Consider the following 27,650-nt stretch of genomic DNA (forward strand, 5'->3'; position numbering starts at 1 on the left):
GGACCAGAGATTCAAGTTCCTCCTTATGGAGATGGCTCTCTGTCCTCCCTCAGAGCCAAATCATGCTGACTCAGCACTGAGCACCTCTTCCTTGGTGAGAGACAGGCAGCATAACTCAGCCTCTCCAGCACTGAGGAAGGACTTTATGTCTGCATGCCAGGACTCTCGAAACCATCAGGGCTCTCTGGTGCAGAGGAGATCTATGCCTCACAGGGACACTTGGCTCCGATCTCAGTCACCAGGGCCACAAGAGAGGCAAAGAAAAATGAACTGGAGACATCCCCAACTCCAAGACTTGTGAAACAAGCAGAGTGAGACCATTCGGACTCAATCGCTGCCAGCTTAGTACCGTTGCCTCTGGACCAGGGAAGGGACCCCTCGAGTCTGTTACAGTTGGACTCTCCTCCAAGGTAGAGCCATCAGAGTGCAGCTCTAGTGCTTCCATCCACGCCAGAGGCATTTGAGGCAGCAAGGGAGCTACTGTCCTCCCTGTACCGCCATCCCACACCAGGCATGAATTGGCATCTGAAATGAGAGCGGCTATGGCACTGAGGCCCCAGGTGCTATCGAAGGGAAAACCGGCGGTGATGGCACAGCACCCGTCTCCCCCCCTCCCAACACCGCTCTTCGGCACCAACCAGTATTTCTCTTCTGTGGTCACCGAGGAATGACTCCTCGCAGTCAGACTCTGAGGAGGATTCCTACACCTCCTGCAGGAGCTGGCACTGGTCTGACTGCCGATACCCGACGGCTGATATGAGCCCAGGGTTCCCACCAATGGCCTGGCCAGTACAGTGCAATAGCCTTTATGGAATCCCTGGACTTTCCATCCAGTCCAAGGGTCTCAGTCACGGAGATTGTACTCGGTTGCGTGAGAGGGTAGAGCTCCCTCAGTACAGGGATCAGGACCTGGTACTGAGCCAGGAAACGAACCAGGTGCTGAAGGACAGGAAAAAGGCCCTGTAACCATCATAACTTCCTCCTTCCCTGATGAGACGGTAGCAGACACTTAAGTTGCATCCACTCAGGACCACCACAGGGAACACCAGGAGTTCCTCAGGAGAGTAGCCCAGAACCTGGGAATCCAGGTGGAGGAAATCTCAGAAACCTCCCATTCCCTGGTGGACATCTTGGCCCTTTCAGGCCCATCATGAGTTGCTTTGCCTCTGAACGGTGCCATTCTGGAACCCATTAAGGCCCTGTGGCAGAATCCAGCCTCCTTGCAACCCACGGAAAAGATGGTGGAGAAAAAGTATTTTGTGTCCCCAAAGGGATTTGAATATTTATACACCCATCCTCCTCCAGGGATTGCTAGTGGTATCAGCGGCAAACAAATGAAAGAGGCAGGGACAGCAAGGGCCTCCCCCTAAGGCCAAGGACACCAAGGAGTTTGATCTCTTTGGCAGAAAGATCTACTCCACAGGGGAGAGGGACCTCCAACTTCGAATTACCAGCCAACAGGCACTCTGGAGACAGTGTCTGGATCCATCCTCCCCAAATATTGTGAATTGACTGTCCCACTTCTATCAGGTGTGGGCCTATATCACCTCAGACTGTTGCATGCTATGCACAATGAGACTGGGATACACCCTGCAGTACAGTTCTTCCCCTCTTTCCCACCCTCCGTCCCCATCCCTCTTCAAGGACCTCTCAAGAGCAGCTTCTACTCCAGGAAGTGCAAACGCTCCCGCAAGTGGGAATGGTAGAGGAGGTTTTCTCCGTAACTAAGGGGCAGGGAGGTTTACTATGCTTATTTCTTTATCCCGAAGGCCTGTGGCGGTCTCAGACCTATCTTGGACCTGCGAAACCACAACAGATTCAGAAGAAGCTGAAGTTCTGCACTGTCTCCTTGGCCTCCATTATCCCCTCTCTGGATCCAGGGAACGGGTATACCACCCTCAACTTGAAGGACGCCTACTTCCGTATTTCAATCTTCCAAGGCCACAGAAGATTCCTCCAATTTGTTGTGAACCAAGTATACTACCAATTCACTGTACTTCCATTCGGTCTGTCAGCAGCCCTTCGTGTTTTCACAAAGTGCATGGCAGTTGTCGTGGCTTTCCTAAGGAAACAAAAGGGTTCAGATATGTCCTTACTTCGACAACTGGCTGATCAGAGGTTGGTCCAGGGCCCAGGTGGAGGTAGACATACTGCTAATACTGTCAACTTTTCTGAGGTTAGGCCTGTTGGTAAACAGGCAGAAATCAAGGCTGTTCCCCATATAAAGGATAGACCTCATAGGGACAGTGCTGGACTTTTCCAGGCCAAAGTCTTCCTTTTGGAGGCCTAGTTCTGGGCCCTGCGCTTGATCTTAGCCTCAGAAACCATCCATCACCACAGCAAGAAGCTGCTTGAAACTCCTGGGCCATATGGCATCATGCACTTATGTGGTGAAACGCACAAGGTTGCAACTCAGACCTCTTCAGGCCTGGCTAGCATCAGTATACCAATCAGGCCGGGACTTCTTGGATATGGTGGTCACACTTCCCCCTTCAGTGATCAACACCCTCCTATGGTGGATGGATCCGGTGACAGTATGCGCAGGTGTCCGATTCTCGAAACTGCATCTGTCAATGTCTCTAGTCACCAGTGCTTCCGTGTTGGGTTGGGGAGCCCATCTGGGGATTCTCAGAACTCAGGGTCTCTGGTCCCAGGCGGAGCTCTTGCTACACATCAACATGTGGGAGGTCAGGGCGGTGCGCCTTGCCTGCCAAATGTTCCAATCCCAGCTGGAAGGCAAACGTGTATCGGTGCTTACAGACAACACAACAGCGATGCTCTACATAAATAGACAGGGTAAAGCATTCTCCTCTCACCTATGCTAGGAGGCTCTCCACCTGTGGGACTTCTTCATACTCAATCCACCTCGAAGCATCCTACCTCCCAGGGGACACAATGAGCTAGTGCAGTTCTCAAACTATGGGTTGCGACCCCAAAGTGGGTCGTGAACCCGTTTTAATGGGGTCACCAGGGCTGGTGTTAGACTTGCTGGGGCCCGGGGCCAAAGCCCCATCACCCTGGGCTAACGCCAAAGCCTGAGGACTTCAGCCCTGGATGGCAGGGCTCAGGTTACAGGTCCCCTGCTTGGGGCTAAAGCCTCAGGCTTTGGCCTCCCCCAGCCCAGGGTTGTGGGGCTCGGGCTTTGGCTTTGGCCTTGGCTCCCCCACCTGGGCTGGTGGGTCTTGGGCTTTGGCTTTGGCCCCCCTGCCTGGGGAGGCGGGGTCTCGGGCAGGCTCAGGCTTTGTTCATCCCTCCTGGGGTTGTGTAGTAATTTTTGCTGTCAGAAGGGGGTCACGGTGCAATGAAATTTGAGAACACCTGAGGTAGTGGATCACCTCAGCGGATCATTCTTCAGTCACAAATGGTCTATCTGCCCAGACCTCATGAAGGACATTTTTCCAGAGGTGAGAACTCCCTGGATAGACCTGTTCGTGACCAGACACAACAAAATGTCTGCAATTCTATTCCTTGCAGAATCACAGCCCAGGCTCACTCGCGTATGTGTTTCTCCCTCCTTTGGAGAAGCCATCTCTACTATGCATTCCCCCTCCCCTCATGCCTCTCAATGGAAGGTTCTGCTGAAGATCAGAGAGGAAGGAATGAAACTGATCCTGGTAGCCCTGGCCTGGCTTCACCAACATTGGTTCACCACCTTCTCGACCTGTTAGTGGAAAAACCAAACACCCTACCTTTGCTTCCGGATTTCAGCTCACAGGATCACAGACTTCTACATCACCCAAAGCTTGAGTCCCTCCGTCTCACTGCCTGGAAACTGACCCCCTTGGAGCTAGCATGCTCAGGTCTGGTTTGAGAAGTTCTTCTAGGGAGCAGAAAGACATCCACTAGGGCCACGTACCTGGCAAAGTGGAAAAGGTTCTCGGCCTGGTCAGTGCAGAAAGAGGTCTTGCTCACCCAAGTATCAGTACCATGTATTCTGCACTCTCTGATGCACCTGAAGCAGCAAGGGCTATTGGTGTCTTCAATTAGGATCCACCTGGCTGCAATTTCGGCTTTTCACCCATGGGTGAATGGCAGATCCATCTTTGCAAACTTGCTCTGTAGTCGTTTTCTCAAGGGGCTGGATAGACTGTATCCCCAGGTGAGTCAGCTGATCCCGCCCTGGGACCTCAACCTGGTATTGTCAAGGCTCACAGCTCCTCCATTCCAACTCTTGGTAACATGCTCTCTATTCTGCTTGTCCTGGAAGGTGGCATTCTTGGTGGCCATTAACATGGCCAGAAGGGTCTCGGAAATTAGGGCCCTTACTTCGGAACCCCCATACGCAGTCTTCTTCAAGGACAAGATCCAACTGTGCCCTCACCCAGTCTTCCTCCCAAAGGTAGTATTGCAATTCCACAATAACCAGGAAGTTTTTCTTCCGATTTTCTACTCAAAGCTGCATGCCAACAGGCAGGAACAGAGGCTCCACTAAATTTCAGGTGAGCTCTTGCCTTCTTAGAAAGGACTAAATCATTTAGGAAGACTACTCAACATTTCGTGGTGGTGGCGGCAGACAGGATGAAAGACTCTTAGTCTCAGCCCAGACAATTTCATCATGGATCACCTCTTGTAGCACGTGCAGATACAATCTGGTGAAAGTCCCTGCTCCAGCCCTGACGGCACACACCACAAGGGCGCAAGCATCTTAAACCGTATTTGTGGCACAAGTTCCAATCCAGGGTATCTGTAGAGCGCAACTTGGTCTTCGGCCCACACTTTTGCAACTCACTATGCTGTCACTCAGCAGGCCAGAGACAATGCTGTATTTGGCAGAGCCGTGCTACAGTCTGCTTGTCCTTGAACTCTGAACCTTCCTACTGCATCTGCTTGGGAGTCATCTACATTGGAATGGACATGAGCAAGCTCTCAAAGAAGAAAGAATGGTTGTTAACCTTCTATAACTGTTCTTTGAGATGTTGCTCATGTCCATTCCAAAACCCATCCTCCTTACCTCTCTGTCGGAGTTAAGCAGCAAGAAGGAACTGAGAGGGTGGTGGTGTGGCAGGACCCTATATAGCAGTGCTATGAGGGCGTGACTCCAGGGGACACCACAGCTGACGTGACAGACACCACTGAGGGAAAAACCTTTCTGGCGGCGGTGCATGTGGCATGCGCACACCTACATTGGAATAGACATGAGCAACGCATCCTGAAGAACAACAGTTATGGAAGGTTAGTAATCGTTTTTGTTTAATGTCTAAAGAGACAGCAGTAATGGAGAAGTTAGAGTTACAACACACTACTTATGCAGTACTATTGCTGACTGGATGAGCATGCATGAAATAAAGCTATTCTTACTGAAGAAAAGATTGTGAGAATTAAGTTATGCAGGTGAAGTGGTTGGGAATGTATTACTTTGTACTGCAGTGTGCCTACTGAAATTACACTCTCAGTATATACCAGGGCGCTTCACTTGGATGGAAAGAGTAAGGGAAGTTGGTTAACTCCAGTGAAGCAGTTAGCTAAAAGATGAAGATTGTTACTTTGCAGTGCCATGACAATACCTCTCTTTAATTCCCTCGGGAACTGATTGTGTTCACTCTCTCCACTTTAGAGATCCCTATGCTGGATAGGAAAGTTTATGTAGGAGGTAGCCAAGAATGATACAAGGAGACATTGGGTCAGATCAAGAGCAAGATATTTTTGAAATAATCCATTCTCATTTTCAGTAAATTATCAAGAAAATCAGTTCGTCTGTGATCCTTTTCCTGAGGGTTAAGAATAAGAAAATAATTCAAATGTAAATTGCATTCAAAATCTGCAAAGGGTGAACTGAACTGTGATAGGTACTTGTTTCTGAGGAACAAATAGGGAGCATTAATTTAGTTTATTGCACATACAGGCAAATATATTTATCTTCAAATTGAAGAAAATCTGTGACTTTCCATTCTGTTAGAATGGTAATAATTCTTTCCTGTCTAAATAGGGCAGTTGCTTGTTAATTGTATCCTGAGGGAAAGGGACTAAGCAGAGGAAGGAACTGGACAAGAGAAGAAAATGTGGTGGTGGGGAGGGTGAACTAAGAGGGTGGGTAAACTTTTGGAATGTACAGGTAAAATATTAAAATCTGTCATTGCCTGTTGTTGTGTGCTGTGTCATACCCTTCCACTATTATTCCTGGGGGAATTTCGCGCCGTTGCAACGCAGCAGAAAAATGCCCCCATCCCCCACAGATTCTCTTTATTTTCTGCAGAAAATGGTTTCTGTGGGGAAGCAAAAAGAAGCTTCACCCTCCCCAGCAGTTCAGGCATGTCTGTTTGGGCAGCCAGGGGAGAGGTAAATCACTGGGAGGAAGAGGGACTGGGGATGCCCCTGCTACCCAGGAACATGAGTCCCACCCATATGGGTGGGAGAGGAGGACGGAGACAAAATTCCCCCTTCTCTTCCCTGCATAGTGCAGCCAGGTCTGGGTAAGATCAACACTCAGAATCTTTCCCTGGCTGCAGGAAGCTCTGCACTGTGGGGTGTGTATGTGTGCATGGCAGGGGGGCTGGCTGAGGATGCATGGGGTTGGGCGGACAGGGGGAGTAGCTCCCATTACAGTGACCCCTCCCCTGAGCCCCCGTTGTATCAGGAGCTCCCCACACCCAGAACTCCCCCACTGGACCCCCCAAACCACTGCCCCACCAAGCCTCACCCCCTGCATTGGGAGCCCCACTCACCTGGAGCCCCAACCAGCTGCACCCTAATCCCCCACCTCACCAAGTCCCACTCCCCCAACTCCTTCCCACAGCCCTAACTACCTTCACCTGGACTCCTCTGTGGAGTCTCATTACCTCTACACCCAGAACCCCCCACCAAGCCCCTGTGCATTCACATTCCCCCGCACTGAGCTGCCTGCACCTAGATTGCACCACACAGAACCCTGGTACTCTTGAGGGAATTCTGCACCAAAATTTTAAAATTCTGCAAAATTCTGCACATTTTATTAGTCAAAATAACAAAGTAACACAATAACAATATAATCACACCATTTTCAATTATTTTGGTAATGTATTTAAAAATACTTGTCAGCAAATAATTGAAAATGCTGTGATTATATTGTGTTATTTTGACAAAATATGCAGAATTTTAAAATGTGGACAGGATTTTTAATTTTTTTGATGCAGAATTCTCCCAGGAGTACACCATGAACTCAGCTATACCTCTCCCTCTGTATTCTAACAACCTGCTGCATGCTGAGGCACTTGTGCAATTATTGATTATGCAAAGGCCCCCCAAAGTTGTCTCTTGAGCTCTATTGAGCAAGGCCTGGAATGAATTTCTTCTCTGGGTGCTATTTTCAATACCTGATTCTGTTGTGGGTTCTCTGTGATCGTTTCTCTTTGTGCCATTACATTCCTTTCATGCTGTGAAAAGAATTTCTGCCTTTCCTTCAAGGTGTTCCTAGCAGTTGGCCCATTTCCTTTCTCTCAGCAGGTTCTGAATGCTTACATCAAAGAAGAGATTCCAATCAGGTGCCTAGATCTGCTTAAGTATAATCTTACCGAAGCTGTAATTGGGATACTTTCCCTGTGAATGTATGAAAGAGCAACCTTACATGAAAGTCTTCTGCAGCCGCTAAATTCATGTCACAAACACTGATTATTGCTCAGAAGATATAGCTAGAAGGCACTTCTATAGTACATATTATAGTTATGGATATGTCCAAATATTTAATTAATACCCCCTCTCAGTTCCTCATAACTTGCTGAAATTTTCCATGTTTGGTATTAACCCAGAGGTAAATTCTTTATAATTTAAGTAAAATCCATTTGATCCATTTTTGCCTTTTATAGAAAAGTGAAAAAATACCCTTTTAAAGTAAGTGTTTAAGATCCTCCCGCCCCCCCTCCCCCAAAGTGCAATTCAAGTGGCCGTTAAAACAATTTGACATTTTCAGGGTAGATTAGCCTCTTCTATGTGTTTGTAAAACAATTAAAATACATAAACCAGCTCTGTCTGACAAACATTTAAAAACTAAATTTAAAACCACTTTAGTAACTTGTGCTAATGTTGGGAGCTAAGATACTGTTTTAATTATCATAGCTAGTTAGTATTGCAGGTAAAGACTACATAGAAAAATTTCAATACAGAATTGAATTGGAGAAGGGGAGAGAGAGCTTCTTGTGGTCAGTAATAAAATTGTGAGGTCCTAAGCTACCGTTTCAAAGCATAGGAATAAGAATTTGAGTAAATACGGGTACATTTGCATATAGAAGATACTGAGATCTGTAATGACATCTACGGGAGTAGTGGTTCCCTTTTTTCCACCACCTTTTGCTGAGATTAGAGCCACACTGGTCTTGTGCTGCCTGAGAACTCTATATGAGTGCGTCTCTCTCCTTGTGGAGTTCCTAAACTGCACAGATCAAGGGAATCTCCTTTCAACACAACCCAATTGCAGTTTGAATAGTGGTCTCTCTCTTGTCAGAATTGTTTCCAGTCCATAATTTAAACAGTTTCAAATAAGGTGAAATATAATGTCCTAAAAGTCATGACTGTGGCATCAAAGGTGAAACTGTTGGGCTGTCAGGTGAAAGAGATTTAATCCTTTGTCAGTCCTTTTGAGAAATCTTTTGTTAATCTCTAAACTTTATGAACTCCTTTGAGAAATCAACATAGTCACTACAGGCTTCCACTTCTGGTGTGGAAGGTATTTAACATTATAGTAAAATGGAGTAGTCTCCGTCAATAGAGTGCGAGCAGTGCTGCAAAGTTATTGACATCACTTATATTTTTTTCCTAGTTATGCAGTCCCCTGAACTCTGATTTTTAGGATCCTGATTTTCATGGTTTCTATTTGTTTCCTTAACAGTTACTTTATTTTGTCTGGATTCTTGTACTCTTTCGGGGTAATAACAATAGTTAGCCAATCTGAATGCAGCTATTTTCATAATCAGTGTATCCTTATTTTTCAGTAATGGTCCTGTGACTATACAGACCTCTGTATTCTGAACACTCTGTTCCCTCTGCCGTCATTCACTCCTGTACTGAGAACTGTTGAGCTGTTTGCCAACAATACAGACCAAAAAAAAAGTGGGAGGACAAAGTAGTACAGGAGCTTCTGAATGCTGAAAGGGCAGCATGGTCTCTCTTGAGTTTGCATTCCAATGAGCTAGGCTTATGGACTGGGGCTCCATTTTTGCTGTGATGAAAGAAGCTGAAGCGTCAGGGTAGGTGATAAGCCATATGGGGCCCTGGTCCAAAAGTTTCTCTTCAGAATTGTTTGCCTCTGCAGAGCTGTGCAATAGCACCTTTAGGAAAATTTCATTTTCAAATATATATGCCTCCCTCCTACTGGGGGATTGTTCAAGTGATAATCTTTTCCTCTTAGTTCTGAGTGTTCTCTTTTCCAGCTTCTCCTACCCTCTTGCCTTTCTCCTCTAGTGTGAAGTGCTTTTTGTCTGCCGGGGGAGACCTAACAACAATAGAATCAGCTCCAAGGAGGAGCAAATCCTCTCCTACAGTTGTTGCCAGTGCATATCTTCTCTGCCTACAGCCACTGAGTCAAGAGCTTTTTCTGCTCTCAGATAACCCTATTTGAAAGGGGCCCGCTGACCTTGGTGAAGAGAAGAATCCTGCAGCAGCTGGTAGCAAAATTCCCCCTCCAGAGAGCAGTTTTAGAGGCTCTGCACCAGAGGAGAATGCTAACACTGGCTCCGTGGCAGGAAAATCCCCTCCAGAGTTAGCAAGTCAATGTCTAGGGCATACTCCTGAGATTCTCTTCTGCTATGATGATGTCCTTGCTTCCAGTTAAAGGATGTAATATCTTTCCAGGGAGAGAGAATATGTGAAGCCATAAGTTCCGTGAAGTGTTCATCCAATTTGTGGGTTTCCTAGGATCTGACTCAATTGAGTCTGACTTGGTCTCTAGGGCTTTTCTCTTTGTGAAAAAGAGTTTCCTGTCATGACTAGAATCTTACAGATACACTTGTAGATTAGAAGAAAAGTGTTATATTTCATTCACAGCTGATTAATATTCAGTTTCAGTAATAGTGATTCATTTATTGAAAAAGAAACAGGCCTAATGTGCTCAGTTCAGCAACCCAGGAAAGAAAGCTAGAGAACGGTTACCAGGGAAATCAGGCTTTCTGTAATTTTTCTTTTCCATCAACTGTGTTCATCATTGCTTTGTTATTCTTCAAGATAATTTCCTGAACCACTTACCTATTTGATAATTGATCTAAATGAGGCATTAGAAAGAAAAGTCCTACCCAATCTGTTAAACTATTTGATGTGTCATCAGTAATCCTGAATGCAGCATAAGACAGCAAAGTGTTTGAGGGTTGGGTAGAAATAGCTGGAAAGAGAGGGGGAGTGAATATTATGATAAAGCCTTGAGCTCTGACAATGCCAAGGGTTAAATGGTCAAATTTTGTAATATTTCAAAATTATTAGGATTTATTACTAAACACCACAATCTTAAGTGTTGTAATAAATGAATGTGTTTACATCTGTCTTTAAATAGTTTTCTTGTTGCATCTTTTTTTCTCTCACACTCTTCCTTTTTTCCAATTTCCCCCTCCTTTTCCTATCTTTTTTCTCCCTTTAGCATCCTGAAGTTTTATTGAGCCATCCATCCAAGCCAGTAAGTGCCCTGGCAAACAGGAGGGCCATTGCCAGCCCCATTTATTTTTTTATGTGTTGCATGAATATTCACTTGTGCCTTCATATTCCTGGATCAACACACACATTTTTTGGTGAGATATTTTGGGAGTGTGTATAGAAAATAAGGGTGGGAGAAGGGGATTTCAAATACCTGAGTAGCTGTGCACAAAATAGCCTTGAGAGATGCTTGTACTTGTTTTGCTACTTTTGCTTAGCTTCACTTTCTATTTGGGCAGTTTGATGTAGTGCAACCCTTTTGTTTCCCCTCATGTCAGTTGCTTGTGGTATCCTGTAGCATTTCTATCACCTTTACTGTCTGTGCATTGTCACAGCAAGATTGCAATAGAATAGAATAGGCCTCTTGTGCAAAAAAGCATTCTGGTTAATCACTCACATCAGTGCATTGAAAGATGCTGATTAAGTTACAGTAAGGAGATAGGTTGCTAAAGTACTTGGATAACCATTGTTCCTGCTGATGCTATGTTGGTTTAGCTGTGGACCCAATTATGGAAGCCCTCTGCTTGAAGTTAATAAGGGTATGTCTACACTAGGAAATTAGGTCGAATTTATAGAAGTCGATCTTTAGAAAGCGATTTTATACAGTCGATCGTGTATGTCCCCGCTAAGCACAGTAGGTCGGCGGAGTGCATCCTCAATACCGTGGCTAGCATCGACTCACGGAGTGGTGCACTGTGGGTAGCTATCCCACAGTTCCCGCAGTCTCCGCCGCCCATTGGAATTCTGGGTTAAGCTCCCAATGCCTGATGGGGCAAAAACATTGTCGCGGGTGGTTTTGGGTACATGTCGTCAGTCACCCCTCCCTCTGTGAAAGCAATGGCAGACAATCGTTCTGCGCCTTTTTTCCATGCAGACACCATACCACGTCAAGCATGGAGCCCGCTCAGCTCAGCTCACCATCACCACTGCTGTTGTGTCCTGGGTGCTGCTGGCAGCAGATGGTGCAGTAGATCTGCAAACCATCGTCATCCACTGCTTCCGCTGAAACCCTGCTCTCCTGCTGTTGTAAATGAGCTCAGTCTCAACAGAGTAAATGAGCCCAGTCATCCACCGCTTCAGGTGCAACTCTGCTCTCCTGGTGCCATGAATCCACCTCGCAGGTCCTCTCATCATTCGGTATAAATATCTATTCTCGTGGCATCCGTCATCATCCACCGCTTCCACTGTAATTCTGCTCTCCTGCAGACGCCATACCACGGCAAGCATGGAGCCCACTCAGCTCACCGCTGCTGTTGTGAGCATTGTAAACACCTTGCACATTATCCTGCAGTGTGTGCAGAACCTGCAAAAGCTGGCGAGAAGGCGACGACAGCGCGATCACGATAGTGATGAGGACATGGACACAGACTTCTCTCAAAGCACGGGCCCTGGCAATTTGGACATCAGGGTGGTAATGGGGCAGGTTCATGCCGTGGAACACTGATTCTGGGCCCGGGAAACAAGCACAGACTGGGGGGAGTGCATAGTGTTGCAGGTCTGGAATGATTCCCAGTGGCTGCGAAACTTTTGCATGGGTAAGGGCACTTTCATGGAACTTTGTGACTTACTTTCCCCTGCCCTGAAGCACAAGAATACCAAGAGCATTCCTCACAGTTGAGAAGCGAGTGGCGATAGCCCTGTGGAAGCTTGCAATGCCAGACAGCTACCGGTCAGTCGGGAATCAATTTGAAGTGGGTAAATCTACCGTGCGGGGCTGCTGTGATCCAAGTAGCCAACGCAATCACTGAGCTGCTGCTATCAAGGGTAGTGACTCTGGGAAATGTGCAGGTCATAGTGGATGGCTTTGCTGCAATGGGATTCCCTAACTGTGGTGATAGACGGAATGCATATCCCTATCTTGGGACCGGACCACCTTGGCAGCCAGTACATAAACCACAAGGGGTAGTTTTCAATGGTGCTGCAAGCACTGATGGATCACAAGGGATGTTTCACCTACATTAACATGGGATGGCCGGGAAAGGTACATGACACTCGCATCTTCAGGAGCTCTGATCTGTTTGAACAGCTACAGGAAGGGACTTACTTCCCAGACCAGAAAATAACAGTTGGGGATGTTGAAATGCCTATAGTTATCCTTGGGGACCCAGTCTACCCCTTAATGCAATGGCTCATGAAGCCATACACAAGCAGCCTGGACAGTAGTAAGGAGCTGTTCAACTATAGGCTGAGCAAGTGCAGAATGATCGTAGAATGTGCAATTGGACGTTTTAAAAGCGCACTGGCGCAGTTTACTGACTGGGTTAGACCTCAGCGAAACCAATATTCAAATTGTTATTGCTGCTTGCTGTGTGCTCCACAATATCTGTGAGAGTAAGGGGGAGACGTTTATGGTGGGGTGGGAGATTGAGGCAAATCGCCTGGCCACTGATTACACGCATCCAGGCACCAGGGCGATTAGAAGAGCACAGCAGGGCGCGCTGCTCATCAGAGAAGCTTTGAAAATCAGTTTCATGACTGGCCAGGCTACGGTGTGACAGTTCTGTTTGTTTCTCCTTGATGAAAGCCCACCCCCTTGGTTCACTCTACTTCCCTGTAAGCCAACAACCCTCCCCCCTTCGATCACCGCTTTCAGAGGCAATAAAGTCATTGTTTCAAAATCATGTATTCTTTATTAATTCATCACACAAATAGGGGGATAACTGCTTTGCATCAAAGACTTTGCTTGGTTTTTTTTTATATGAATCATATTTTTAAACCTCTTAGAGAAGTGGGATCTCTACTAGTTTTGAAAGTGTTTAGTGAAATCTGTTTGTATTTGTGTATTAATACAAACCAGAATTATTTTTCTGAGGTTTCAGGCTATTATTCTTGATGATTGTACACATATACATTCCACTGCAGGTGTTTGCGATTTGGGTACAGGGGACACACTGAGATCCAATGAAAGCAAGGGTCAGTGTCACCAGTTGAAGACAAACTTTTGCCAGCAGTACCACCAGGCAGCTCTTGTGCTCCTGCTCTCCTCATGCTCTTAGACAAGGGCATAAAAAGGGCATGTCCACCCCCTTCCATTCATTTCTTTCTCACCACCTGTGGGTGGGGTTGGAGCTACCTGTAGTATTTGCTTTGACTCGTAGACTTTAAGGTCAGAAGGTACCATTGTGATCATCTAGTCTGACCTCCTCACATTGCAGGCTACAGAACCTCACCCCCCTGAAATAGCCCCATCACCTCTGGCTGAGTTACTGACGTCCTCAAATCATGGTTTAAAGACTTCAAGTAACAGAGAATTCACCACGGACATTTGTTTAACCTGCAAGTAACTTGTGCTGCAGAGAAAGGCGAAAAATCCCCATCGTCTCAGCCAATCTGAGCTGGAGGAAAATTCCTTCCTGACCCCAAATATGAAGATCAGTTAGACCCTGAGCATGTGGGCAAGACCCACCAGGCAGATAGCTGGGAAAGAATTCTCTGTAGTAACTCAGAGCCGTCCTCATCTAGTGTCCCATCTCCAACAGTTGGGGATTTTTGCTACTGGCAGTCATTGATGCGCCATATGCCATCATAGACAGTCCCATCATCCCATCATCCCCTCCATAAACTTTTCAAGCTCAGTCTTAAAGCCAGTTACGGTTGTTGTTTTTTTTGCCCTCACTGCTCCACTTGGAAGGCTGGTTAGAAACCATTGTCTAATTTCGAGACTAAACTTGTTGATGGTCTGTTTATAGCCATTTGTTCTTGTGTCCACATTGACGCTTAACTTAAATAAATACCAGGGAGGGAGAAAAGTTATCCCTCTGATGTATTTATAGAAAGTAATTATATCTCCCCTCAGCCTTCTTTTGTTTAGGCTAAACAAGCCAAGTGATGAGTCTTCTCTTATACCAGGGGTAGGCAACCTATGGCACGCGTGCCGAAGGCAGCGCACAAACTGATTTTCAGTGGCACTCACACTGTCCAGGTCCTGGCCACCAGTCTTGGGGACTCTGCATTTTAATTTAATTTTAAATGAAGCTTCTTAAATATTTTAAAAACCTTATTTACTTTACATACTACAATAGTTTAGTTATATATTATAGACTTATAGAAAAAGACCTTCTAAAAAAGTTAAAATGTATTACCGGCACGTGAAACCTTAAATTAGAGTGAATAAATGAAGACTCGGCACACCACTTCTGAAAGGTTGCCGACCCCTATCTTATACGGTAGGTTTTTCTATTCCTCGGATCATCCTAGTAGCCCTTCTCTGCACCTGTTCCAGTTTGAATTCATCTTTCTTAAATATGGGAGACCAATATCAAAATGAGGTCTCACCAGTGCCTTGTATAATGGTACTAACACTTCCTGTCTCTAACTGGAAATACCTTGCCTGATGCATTCTAGGATTGCATTAGTCATTTTCCACAGCTGCATCACACTGTGATCAACTACTACACTCAGGTCTTTCTCCTCCTCTGTCACTTCCAACTGATAAGTCCCCAGCTTATAGCAAACATTCTTGTTGTTAGTCCCTACATGCATGAACTTTCATTTTGCACTGTTAAATTTCATCCCATTTCTATGACTCCAATTTACAAGGTCATCCACATCTTCTTGTAAGATATTCTGGTCCTCCTCTGTATTGGCTATACCTCCCAATTTTATGTCATCTGCAAATTTTATGATTGTACACATATGGTACACATACTATGGGGCCATGCGGGTACCCATAGCACAGTATGCCAACATTTTTATGGCTGACTTAGAACGACGCTTCCTTAGCTCGTCCCCTAATGCCCCTACTCTTCTTGCGCTACATTGATGACATCTTCATCAGCTGGACCCATGGAAAAGAAGCCCTTGAGGAATTCCACCATGATTTAAATAATTTCCATCCCACCATCAACCTCAGCCTAGATCAGTCCACACAAGTGGTCCATTTCCTGGACATACTGTGCTAATAAGCGATGGTCACATAAATACCACCCTATACCGGAAACCTACTGACCTCTATACTTACCTACATGCCTCCAGCTTCCATCCAGGACACACCACACAATCCATTGTCTACAGCCAAGCTGTAAGATACAACCGCATTTACTCCAATCCCTCAGACAGAGACAAGCACCTACAAGATCTCTATCAAGCATTCTTAAAACTACAATATCCACCTGCTGAAGTGAAAAAACAGATTGACAGAGCCAGCTGAGTACCCAGAAGTCACCTCCTACAAGACAGGCCCAACAAAGAAAATAACAGAACACCACTAGCTGTCACCTTCAGCCCCCAGCTAAAACCTCTCCAGCGCATCAGCAAAGATCTACAACCTATCCTGAAAGATGATCCCTCACTCTCGCAGATCTTGGGAGACAGACCTGTCCTCGCTTACAGACAACCCTCCAACCTGAAGCAAATACTCACCAGCAACCACACATCACTGAACAAAAACACTAACCCAGGAACCTATCCTTGCAACAAAGCCCGATGCCAACTCTGTCCACATATCTATTCAAGTGACATCATCATAGGACCTAATCACATCAGCCATACCATCAGTGGCTTATTCACCTGCACATCTACCAATGTGATATATGCCATCATGTGCCAGCAATGCCCCTCTGACATGTACATTGGCCAAACTGGACAGTCTCTACGCAAAAGAATTAATGGACACAAATCTGACATCAGGAATCATAACACTCAAAAACCAGTAGGAGAACACTTTAACCTGTCTGGTCATTCAATGACAGACCTGCAGGTGGCAATTTTGCAACAGAAAAGCTTCAAAAACAGACTCCAACAAGAAACTGCTGAGCTGGAATTGATATGCAAACTAGATACAATCAACTTAGGCTTGAATAGGGACTGGGAATGGCTGAGCCATTACAAACATTGAATCTATCTCCTCTTGTAAGTATTCTCACACTTATCAAACTGTCTGTACTGGGCTATCTTGATTATCATTTCAAAAGTTTTTTTCTCTTACTTAATTGGCCTCTCAGAGTTGGTAAGACACAACTCTCACCTTTTCATGCTCTCTGTATGTGTATATATATCTCCTGAATATATGTTCCATTCTGTGCATCCGAAGAAGTAGGCTGTAGCCCACGAAAGCTTATGCTCAAATACATTTTTTAGTCTCTAAGATGCCACAAGTACTCCTGTTCTTTTTACTAAAAGGTTAGATTCACCTATCTACGTTGCCGAGGGGTGTGAAAAATACACAGCCATCAGCTTTCTAGTTAAGCCAATCTAACTCCTAATGTAGACAGCACTTGATCAATGGAAGAATTACTCTCAGGGAGGTGGATTACCTATGCTGATGGGAGAACCCCTCCGTGGGCCTAGGTAGTGTCCACACTGAAGCACTACAGCAGAGTTAGGCAACCTATGGCATGCATGCCGAAGGCAGCACACGAGCTGATTTTCACGCTGCCCGGGTCCTGGCCACTGGTCTGGGTGGGCTCTGCATTTTAATTTCATTTTAAATGAAGCTTCTTAAACATTTTAAAAACCTTATTTACTTTACATACTACAATAGTTTAGTTATATATTATAGACTTATAGAAAGAGACCTTCTAAAAAAGTTAAAATGTATTACTGGCACGCAAAACCTTAAATTAGAGTGAATAAATGAAGACTTGGCACACCACTTCTGAAAGGTTGCCAACCGCTGCACAACAGCAGTGCAGCTGCAGTGTTTCAAGTATAAACAAGCCCTGAGGTGCACCACTTCTCGAGGCTCCTCCAATGGCAAGGAATTGATTAAGAGAGATATATGCAGAAGATTCCAGCAAGTGGCCTGCACTCCACGCAGAGAGTGGTATTGGAAACAGTTAAGGCCAGATCTTTGCTATCTGGTATAGTTCTAGCTCTTAGAACTCCCATTGACTCATAAGTAGCAAGCACTAGGTTTGGTGCTTAGGTGTTTTGCATGATGAAGACCTTATTTGCATGCTCTCTTAAGCAGGGATCTGTCTGCAAACTCCAAAGCCATGTGTTAAGTAAAGGAAGCACATTAAGGGTCTTATAAAAACTTAATAAGCCTACTCTGAGTTTTTGAGTTGGTGACACACATACAATGAGAAACCAGGAGAACGTTAACTTTGTCTGTTTCTACAGGGTCTGTTGCACTTGCACAGCATGGGTCCTAAACACTCATTTAAAATACCCAACCAACCACTTGATATTTTACTTCTCTTCATATTTTCAGTGTTGTCACTTGTTTGTTTGTGGTTTTGTTTGCTTTCTGTGTCGCTTTATTACTTATTTTTACTTTTCTATGTGTGTGAAGTATTAATCAAATTAAGAGTTGACATCCCATAGAAATTGTATAAGCCTGAGAGAATGCCCTTTACTCTCCATTCCAGTATCAGAAAATATTGTATTAATATTTGCGATGAGAGCATGTCTATTTCTAGTTGACTCAGATTTATATAGTATCTTAAAGCTGAGCTATGTGTGCAGATAATATGCATGCAAGAGGGATAGTTTTGGGAATGCAAAAGTATGTAACATGCTAGTGTTTTGGCAGATGGTTTATTTTTCGAGAACAGCTTTCCATGAAGACTTAGGCCTGGTCCACACTGGGGGGCAGTGTCGAGGTAAGATACGCAACTTCAGCTACGGGAATACCGTAGCTGAAGTCGAAGTATCTTATCCCGACTTACCTCCCGTCCTCACCGCTCGGGATCGACGTCCGCGGCTCCCCCGTCGACTCCGCTACCGCCACTCGCTCCGGTGGAGTTCCGGAGTCGACGGGAGCGCGTTCGGGGATCGATATATCGCGTCTAGCTGAGACGCGATATATCGATCCCCGCAAAATCGATCGCTACCCGCCGATTCGGCGGGTAGTCTGGACGTACCCGTAGTGATCTATGGTAGGAGTAGGTTATTAAATTGGGCTTCTGGTGCATATTTTTTTATGCTTACACTTAATGGCCATGCCTTTGTTTTATTTAAATAGCTGTTTTCACTATGCCAAATTTTGGTGTGTTTACTAGCTTGAGTTGTTAGAAAGGATGATAAAATACATGTACTCCAAGGGCAGTGTTAATTTTCTTTTTATTTGTTTTCATATTAAATAAACATCTTACGCAGTGCTCCTTGTTAATTATCCCTTATTTTAATATTCTTTCTCCTTTTTCCATACCTATGAACTTTTTAAACATATATATTTAGGGTTTTTGTTTGTACTGGTGGCGCACATCTACACATTACCTTAATATTGGTGCTGCACATAACAAAATTCATTATGTACATAGATGGAAAATAGTAGAGGGAACACTGGAGGCACTATACTTAGAGAATTTGTGCAGGGTTCAAATACTACATTGAAGAACTATTTTTATTTTTAAAAAATCAATGTAACAGCAGGAAAAGATGATATAGCAGAAATATATAGAATGTGCAACATGGCCAGGTTAATTTGACAATAGAAATTTCAACTTTCTTGCATTTCACAGAATTGTAGAATAGTAAAGCTGGAAGGTACATCAAGAGATTATCTAATTCATACCCCTACGCTGAGGCAGGATCAAGCACACCTAGACCATTCCTGACAGGTGGTTTTCTAACCTGTTCTTAAAAACCTTCAGTTATAGGTATTCTACAACCTCTCTTGGTGTAACCCCGTACTTAACTATCCTTATAGTTAGAATTTTTTTCATGCTATCTAACCTAAATCTCCCCTGCTGTGGGCTGACTAAGTTGATTACTTCTTGTCCTAGATTTAGTGGCTATGGAGAACAATTGATCACCATCCTCTTTGTAACAGCCTTGAACATATTTTTGATATTCTTTTTTAATAGTCACTGTGCATCATTCCTGTTTCATTAAATTTAAATGAAAAAAACTGTCCAAAGAGGGACAGATAATGAAATTTCTTGTACTTAATGTTGATGTTTGAGTCTCAATTAATGTTTGAAAGTTTGCACCTCCGTGAGATGATGGATAATGAGATGATGAGAAGATGGAGTGGAAAGAGAGAACTTTCTTCATCTTTGAAGTGAACAGCATGGGAGAGGAATAAGGCCTGGTCTGCACACAGTTTTTGTACTAATTTAACAATTTTGGTTAGGAGTGTGGTTTTTTTTTTTTAAATCAAAATAGTTAAATTAGTGGAAACTGTAGTGTGGACACAGTTATATCAGTATAAAGGTACTTATACTGGTGTAGCTTATTCCACTAAATGTATAACTTTTAAGGGTTGTATTGCGTTAACTATACTGGTTTCAAACAGATATAGTTAAAGCGATACAAAAATGTTGTGTATTCAAGTCATAAATTTCAACTTTTGCAGCAGGTACTGTTTTTGCGTGAAGACTCTGTTCTTCAAAGCTGGGTTAACAGGACACCAGCACAATTATTGATGTTGGCTCTTCCTTGGTAATCAAAGAAGACAATTATTTTAAAATCAGAGTTTAGAATTTGCCAAATAATTTATGGAGCAAAAATTATGGAAACATCATAAATTCTTGGGATAAACAATATTTTAACACCCATGATTTTCTTCTGTTGATTGTTCCTGAAGTTAAAGCACCGGGGCTTTTTTCCAGTACTTTGCTGTTTTCTTCACTGAGCTATTTACAGTCCTTATACTTTCATCTCTCCGAGTCCTAAATATACTTTCAAGCACATTCCTTTTTTATAAGTATAATTATATTCCTTGATTCCGCCCCCCCCATCAATATCCCATTACCCTGCACTGTTTTTGTTCCTCATGAAGAGATCAGCTTCAGTTTTTATTTTTAAAGAGCACAGTTAATTTATGGAGCAAAAATTATGGAAACATCATAAATTCTTGGGATAAACAATATTTTAACACCCATGATTTTCTCCTGTTGATTGTTCCTGAAGTTAAAGCACTGGGGCTTTTTTCCAGTACTTTGCTGTTTTCTTCACTGAGCTATTTACAGTAGCCATAATGGAAAGCGTACCAGGAGCAGCTTGAGTGCAGCATATCCTGTGTCAGCTGAGTCATTGATAAGGCCTGGGAGGGGGAATGTGAAGTGATCTATCCAACCTGAACAAAAAAAATATTTTTAGTTACTTTCAATTTTTTATAATCTGGTCAGTGTTTGTTCCCTTCACATTTTCTTGTGAACATGGTCCTCAGTGAAGATTATCTACATGCCATTTTAAAGCTATTTTTGACTCCTGTGTATGGGAGAAAATTTGTGGTAATTTTTGGAATTAGGAGAAAACAGGGTGTTTTTTATTGTTATCCTTGCATAACTCAGATAGCTATGTTCAAACTGCCCCTCCAAGACTCACCATTGAACAGAGATGAAACATGGTTGATTTTAGTCCAAAAGCAATGTTCAAAAAAGTTTTGTGTGTGAAAATGAGTCTATAAATGAAACTGTTTTTGCAATGTTTGTATTGTTTGCTATCATTCAACTGTGATAATGTGAGTTAGATTTTGACAAACGGGCTAGGAATTGCACATTTTAAAAGGAGAGACTGTGTTCTCATTAATACTTGATCATCCCTTTCTTTCAAGTATCTGAGTGCTTTATAACTCTGAATTTTATCCCCATTTTTCCGATGAGAAAACCCAGACAAAGAAAGATTAAATTACTTTTCCCATCTTTCACAGCAAGTCGGTGTCCAGAATAGAATCCTTATGTTATTCCCAGTCTCTGAATCTGACTACCAAACCATGCTGCTTCTGGTACCCAGGCACAATGGAAGAGCTGCCTTAATGCCTTTATTACTGTGTTCCATTGTACACTGATGATGAAATTAGTGGATTATACCTTAATTGTACACTTTTTGCTTCTTTGTGTATTATAGGAATGGTATTGTTTGCATCTGAATTTCCTTTTTCAGTGTAAAAAATGTGGTGTTGAAGGGTGCCCCATAGTGTTAAATTGGGATTATATCCAATTTTGCTCTTCTAGATCTTTATGCAAATTTTAAAAAAACCTAAATGCTTTGGCTTTCTCTCTTGTATGATAACTGAATAAAATAGGATTTAAGACATGGTCACATAAAATGCATTGTCTGTGTAACCCACAAATTGGACCAAAGCCAGTCAGTAATTCATAACCACAAACTGGTTTCCAGCTTCTACAAGATCACATGCCATTTTCGTTGTGTGTGGTTGGGAGTATCTTACATACCTACATTCTGTATTATGTGTCTTTACCTGTAATGAATATAGTGTAAACAGCCCTCTAATTCCATAAGAACTAGACACACTGACTTGTTCCATTTTCTAAAATGGAAAATATACTTCCTTCTTCTTTTGGTAGTGTCTCTTGGGTAATTGTCAAGATACTTTTATTAACATAGAATAACATTAAATAGGAGAGTCCTGACAGTAGATCTCCATTAGCTGTTATAGCTTATTTGGGATGAGAGAGCTCAGTTAAATTTTAAAAAATTTAAAATAATTGGAGATATACCAATCTCCTAGAACTGGAAAGGACCTTGAAAGGTCATTGAGACCCAGTTTTTGCCCCAGATCCCTAAGTGGCCCCCTCAAGGATTGAACTCACAATCCTGGGTTTAGCAGGCCAATGCTCAAACCACTGAGCTATTCCTCCCCCCATCTGGCTAGCAGCCCAGTTTTACATTTTGTCACATTTCCAGATTATCTGATTATGTATTTTGGATTACTTTAAAGGGTCTGGAGGAGCATTTGTTAAAGCAAACATTTTGAGAGGTTGGGGATGCAACCATATCAGTTGGAAAGAATTCAGGCTGTGTCTATGGCGAAAAATCAGGCTTTACTCACTACTGTCTTATTGTGGTCTCTCCTAGGACGCATTGCTTATAGTACCTTTTATGTTTGCTCTATTAGTGTATTTGCTCCTTTGGAAGCAGCAAATTATAATACTGACATTTATATGCTGCTGTAGTTATAGCCTTGATTACATTTAAAAGTAGCTCTTGGACTCCCGATGTAGTGGGTTTAGGTTTGCCACACTTTGGGTCAAAATCTTGGCACCTTGTCAATCCCCTTTCCACAGTAGTGCAAAGGGAATTGAAACATCAGCCATGGCATAGGTGTTACAGTGTGCTCTGGTAGTCTTGGCTGGCAGAGCTGCTTTTGGGAAACTGCGATCCACTGGAGCAAATTTGACCAGGCCTGAAGCTGCTTTTACTTATATCAAGGGCTAGTTTAGCATCCGAGATCAAGGGGGAGTAGAAAGATAGCATAAAGATGACTAGGTCCTCTCCACCTACTTCCCTCCAGATATGCTGAAAACTGTTCTGTGTTAACTGGGAATCTAATCCTTGGTTTTTTAGTTTAAATTCCAGTATGTATATCCATTTCCTTGTATTTTTACCACGCTTGGGAACTGTTGGATTCAAATTCACTCTATTAATAAGCTAGTGACTTTTCAGTGGAACAAGGTTTAGTTCCAGATAAATTCATTGCACTGTTCCTATACACAAAGCAGTGGAACTAGGCTCTTTGCTGGGGCCACTTTTTCCTGAGCCTTCTCATTATAGTGTTTCTCTGTGCGCTAAAGTGTGATTTCTAGAAGTCCTTATACTTTCATCTCTCCGAGTCCTAAATATACTTTCAAGCACATTCCTTTTTTATAAGTATAATTATATTCCTTGATTCCGCCCCCCCCATCAATATCCCATTACCCTGCACTGTTTTTGTTCCTCATGAAGAGATCAGCTTCAGTTTTTATTTTTAAAGAGCACAGTTAATGCTGGTAACAGCGTCAGATGCTGGAGTGTTATGCGTCAGATGCAGATTAGGCTTCTGTTTGTAGACTTTTGTTGGGGTGCTGAAAAGATGGGACTAAATAGCCATATATTTGGAAAAAATAAATTTTGAAATTACTTGTTTTCTTTCTGAGCTGCCAGCATGGTGCAAATTTAAATGTCAAAGCTCTCTTTAAAAAACCCATACAAAATATCTATTTCATTATTCATCTGCTATTAACTATCCCACTGATGCAATGTAACTTACAGGAACTTGGTGCCCATGACCTTTTCCATTTTAATGGATGAATTTATCATTTAGATGCAGCTATTTGGGTACTTTGTGCCCTGTAATGATTGTGGATATATTATACATGTGTGAGAGATGGTTCTTGAACTGATTTCTTTGCAGGCTCATGAAGCTACACTGGAGGCCAAGGCCAGCCCAGAGCTGAATGACCGATTCCAGCAGCTGGAGCGGGAGGTGGCATTGTACCAGGAAGACACCAGTAAGGCTCAAGCTGAAGTGGATCGTCTTCTGGAAATCCTGAAGGAGATGGAAAATGAAAAGAATGATAAAGATAAAAAGATAGCAGAACTTGAGAGGTAAGAGGGATGTATGGGTACAAGGGAGAATTGGGGCTGAAGGAAGTAGAAATTGATTATTCAATTTCTTTTCTCAGTAATCCTTAAGTGCCTGTGTTGGGAAAATCTGCTCTGGATTTTGCTTCTTTGGTCCTTGACCTCAATTTCTTAAACAAGTTTAAAGATGCCTGGCTGCAGTTCTCTGACTTGATGTTAAGAAAATAGAGCTAATGCATCTGAACTATAAGGGAAAAGGAGATGGGAGGAAAAGTTGCTGAAATCATTGTGTTCGTTGGGGAAGAGAAATAAATGAAGTATATGCTTCTGTTTAATAAATTGTTGTAATATGAGTGACCTCCAACCCAGACTGGGCAAATAGACTTTTAGGGCCTGGAATGCTAATTGTTGCTGCAAGTCCCTTTGACAGATGCGGTGGAATTCCATGTACTCATAGAAACAGAAGTGAACTTCAAATATGTTCCCTCTTCTTCATGTAAACTGCTTTTGTCCAAACCATACTTAACTTCAGCACTTTTTTTCAGTTATTTCTCTCTCTCTACATTGGCACCATGGTGCTTTATTTTTCTAAATCCTATTCATTTTCTGGTTGGGGAATTATGTCACGTGTGGTGATGCCACTGGCCTTTGGGATCAGAATCAGTAGCAATAGATTTCATGGATGGCATGGAAACAGCTTCTGTCTCCTTAATATAGTCTCTTCTCTCCCTCAGCAAAATGTCAGGATGGATACTCCTGGGGGAATTTTGCGCCACTGCACATGTGCAGAATTTGTGTTTCCCCACAGATTTATTTGCTTCACTGCAGAAAAATGACTTTCTGACAGAGAAGCAAAGGGAAGCCACAAGAGCCGTATGTTTTGGGTGCCCAGGGCAGCCGGCAGAGAGAGAAATCACTGTGGGTCAAGAAGCAGAACTGGGGAAGACCCAGCTGGTGGCTCTTACCCTGCGCTGGGATCAGCTGCTAGTCAGAGCTGGGCTGGGGAGGACGGGACTTCCTCTTTTCCTGCATGGCATCCGGGGCCGGGTCAGACCCACCCACAGATTTCTCCCCTGGCTGCAGGAAGCTCTGCAAACTCCCCCGCTTCCTGTATCCGTCGCTCCTCAGCTGCAGGGGGCAGCATCCCTCTACAGGAATCTACCCCCCTTAATCTGCCCAAGCCCCGTGCATCCAGACCCTCCTGCCGAGCCTCACCCCCCACACTCAGACCCCCCCTCCACTCCGATGAGCCCCACTCTGCCTGCACCTGGATCACCCCGACGAGTCACCCACATCTGGGTTCCCACCCCACTGAGCCCTAACCAGTTGAACCTGGATCCCCACCCCACTGAGCCCCATTCCCCCAGCATCTGGACCTCCCATTGAGCCCCCCACACCCAGACCACCCCACCGAGCTCTATCCCCCCACACCCAGGCCACCCCACCACTGAGCCTCAACCACCTTCACCTGGACGCTCTTGCAGAGTCTAATTACTGTTGCACCCAGAACCCACAACAAGCCCCTGTACATCCAGATCCCTCACTGAGTTGCCTACAGCCAGATTGCCCCACATAGAATCCTCTCAACCCACACCTGGATCCCCCCACATTAAGCCCCTCCATACTTGGATCCTGACTTGTTGAGCCTGCTTGCCCACACCTGGTGCACCTGGCATGGAGGGAAAGGGCCCTGGGGCAGGCCCGGTCCTTGTGCTGTGTCAGGGTTGGGTGCAGCCTCACTGCTGAATCCATATCCCAGTGGGGAGCTGCGCAGTGATCTCCCACCTCTATGCAGCCAATGGCCTGTGCTCCCCAATGCCATGATGGAGGCTCCACATTTATTTGACAAATAAAATTTGCAGAATTTTAATTTTTTTGGTGGAGAATTTTAAATATTTTGGCACAGAATGCCCTAGGAGTAGATGTAAGATAACTAAGGACAGCAATGTGTTACTTTCTGACCTTCCATTTTGTAATGTGCCAAGCACCTTTTGGGGCTTTTTAAGCTCTAGTATTGAAAATAACATATATTTTGCGTTTGGTTTGATAGTCACTTTGAAAAACAATTAGCCTGGGGGAATTAAATGGAAATTTGTATTTTTCACAAATGCCATGTGGCATGTTAAACACTTTTTTTTGATACTAGAATGGCTTCTGTACGTTAGCCCATTAGGATTTAACTGCATTACATTCAGTGTCAGGAAAACTATACAAGTTGAGGAAGAGACCTGAGCAGAACTTTCATTTGTAACATCACTAAAGCCATGACTGAAGGGCCTTTCTAGATCTTCTTGCTGGTGTTACTTTTATTTGGGCATGGGAAGCCTCTTCCTGAATGTCAGACCACCCGTGCCAATCTGCGACTTCGATCTAGTTCTGAGAGACCACCCTTCAAAGCCCATGGCAACTTGCTCTCTGTTACACTTGTCCATGAAGACCGCATTACCTCAGCACGAAGGATAGGGGAAATAGCAGCGCTGATGGCATACCGTCGTTTTTAAAGACAAAGTCACATTGAGGCTGCTTCCCAAGTTCCTCCCCAAAGTAGCCTTCACCTTTCATATGAATCAGCTAATTCACAAAAACCACATTGTGATAACAGGGAGGCGATATTACATATGCTACATGTTAGGAGAGCTGTAGCATTTTATTTGGACAGGACTAAGGACTTTAGGAAGTCTCCTAAACTCTTCTTTCATTTGCAGAAAAATCAAAAGGTTCCACAATATCAGTTCAAAGACTCAAAATGGGTCTCCAGTTGTATTAATCACTGTTACCATGCGTGCATCTGCTGCCTCGGTTGGGAATCCACACGCCCTCCACAAGATCAGTTTCTACCTCAGTCAGGTCTCTTAAACTGTCCCCATCTCAGAAATTTGCAGGGCGGCAACCTGGGCCTCTGCCCATACATTCTCAGAACACTACGTGAACAGTTGAGACTCAGCCTCTTATGCCATCTTCGGCTCCACAGTACTATCTTCAATAACAGCCTCCACTCCAAAGCCTCAACCCTACGTGGGGGATATTGCTGTAAAGTCATCTACAGCGGAGCAGCCATAGGTACACTACTCAAAGAAGAAGAGGAAGTTACTCACCTTGTGCAGTAATCATGGTTCTTCGAGATGTATTTCCCTATGGGTGCTCCACAATCTTCCCTCCTCCCCTCATTGCAGTAGGAGACAAACCCAAGAAAGAAACCAACAGGACTCCACTGGCCATCATATACAGTCCCCAGCTAAAGCCCCTCCAACGCATCATCAGGGATCTACAACCCATCCTGGACAATGATCCCACACTTTCACAGGCCTTGGGTGGCAGGCCAGTCCTCGCCCACAGACAACCTGCCAACCTGAAGCATATTCTCACCAGTAACTGCACACCGCACCATAGTAACTCTAGCTCAGGAACCAATCCATGCAACAAACCTCGATGCCAACTCTGCCCACATATCTACACCAGCAACACCATCACAGGACCTAACCAGATCAGCCACACCATCACCGGTTCATTCACCTGCACATCCACCAATGTAATATATGCCATCATATGCCAGCAATGCCCTTCTGCTATGTACATCGGCCAAACTGGACAGTCTCTAAGGAAAAGGATAAATGGACACAAATCAGATATTAGGAATAGCAATATATAAAAACCTGTAGGAGAACACTTCAACCTCCCTCGCCACACAATAGCAGACCTTAAGGTGGCCATCCTGCAGCAAAAAAACTTTAGGACCAGACTTCTAAGAGAAACTGCTGAGCTTCAGTTCATTTGCAAATTTGACACCATCAGTTTAGGATTAAACAAAGACTATGAATGGCTTGCCAACTACAGAACCAGTTTCTCCTCCCTTAGTTTTCACACCTCAA

The 27,650-nt window shown here is 44.1% G+C and overlaps 1 protein-coding gene across 8 annotated transcripts in view; it reads left to right on the forward strand.

Moving 5' to 3' along the window:
* The window catches only part of ERC1 (ELKS/RAB6-interacting/CAST family member 1), a 578,436-nt gene that overhangs the window by 209,977 nt on the left and 340,809 nt on the right, over positions 1-27,650 (forward strand). For all 8 annotated transcript variants that reach the window (XM_044991188.1, XM_044991177.1, XM_044991167.1 and 5 more), the window contains one exon: positions 23,612-23,805. In XM_044991188.1, the coding sequence (XP_044847123.1) occupies positions 23,612-23,805 (194 nt within the window). The remainder of the gene's footprint in view (positions 1-23,611; positions 23,806-27,650) is intronic.

This window comes from Mauremys mutica, chromosome 1, assembly GCF_020497125.1.
Source record: "Mauremys mutica isolate MM-2020 ecotype Southern chromosome 1, ASM2049712v1, whole genome shotgun sequence".
Classification (NCBI taxonomy): Eukaryota; Metazoa; Chordata; order Testudines; family Geoemydidae; genus Mauremys; species Mauremys mutica.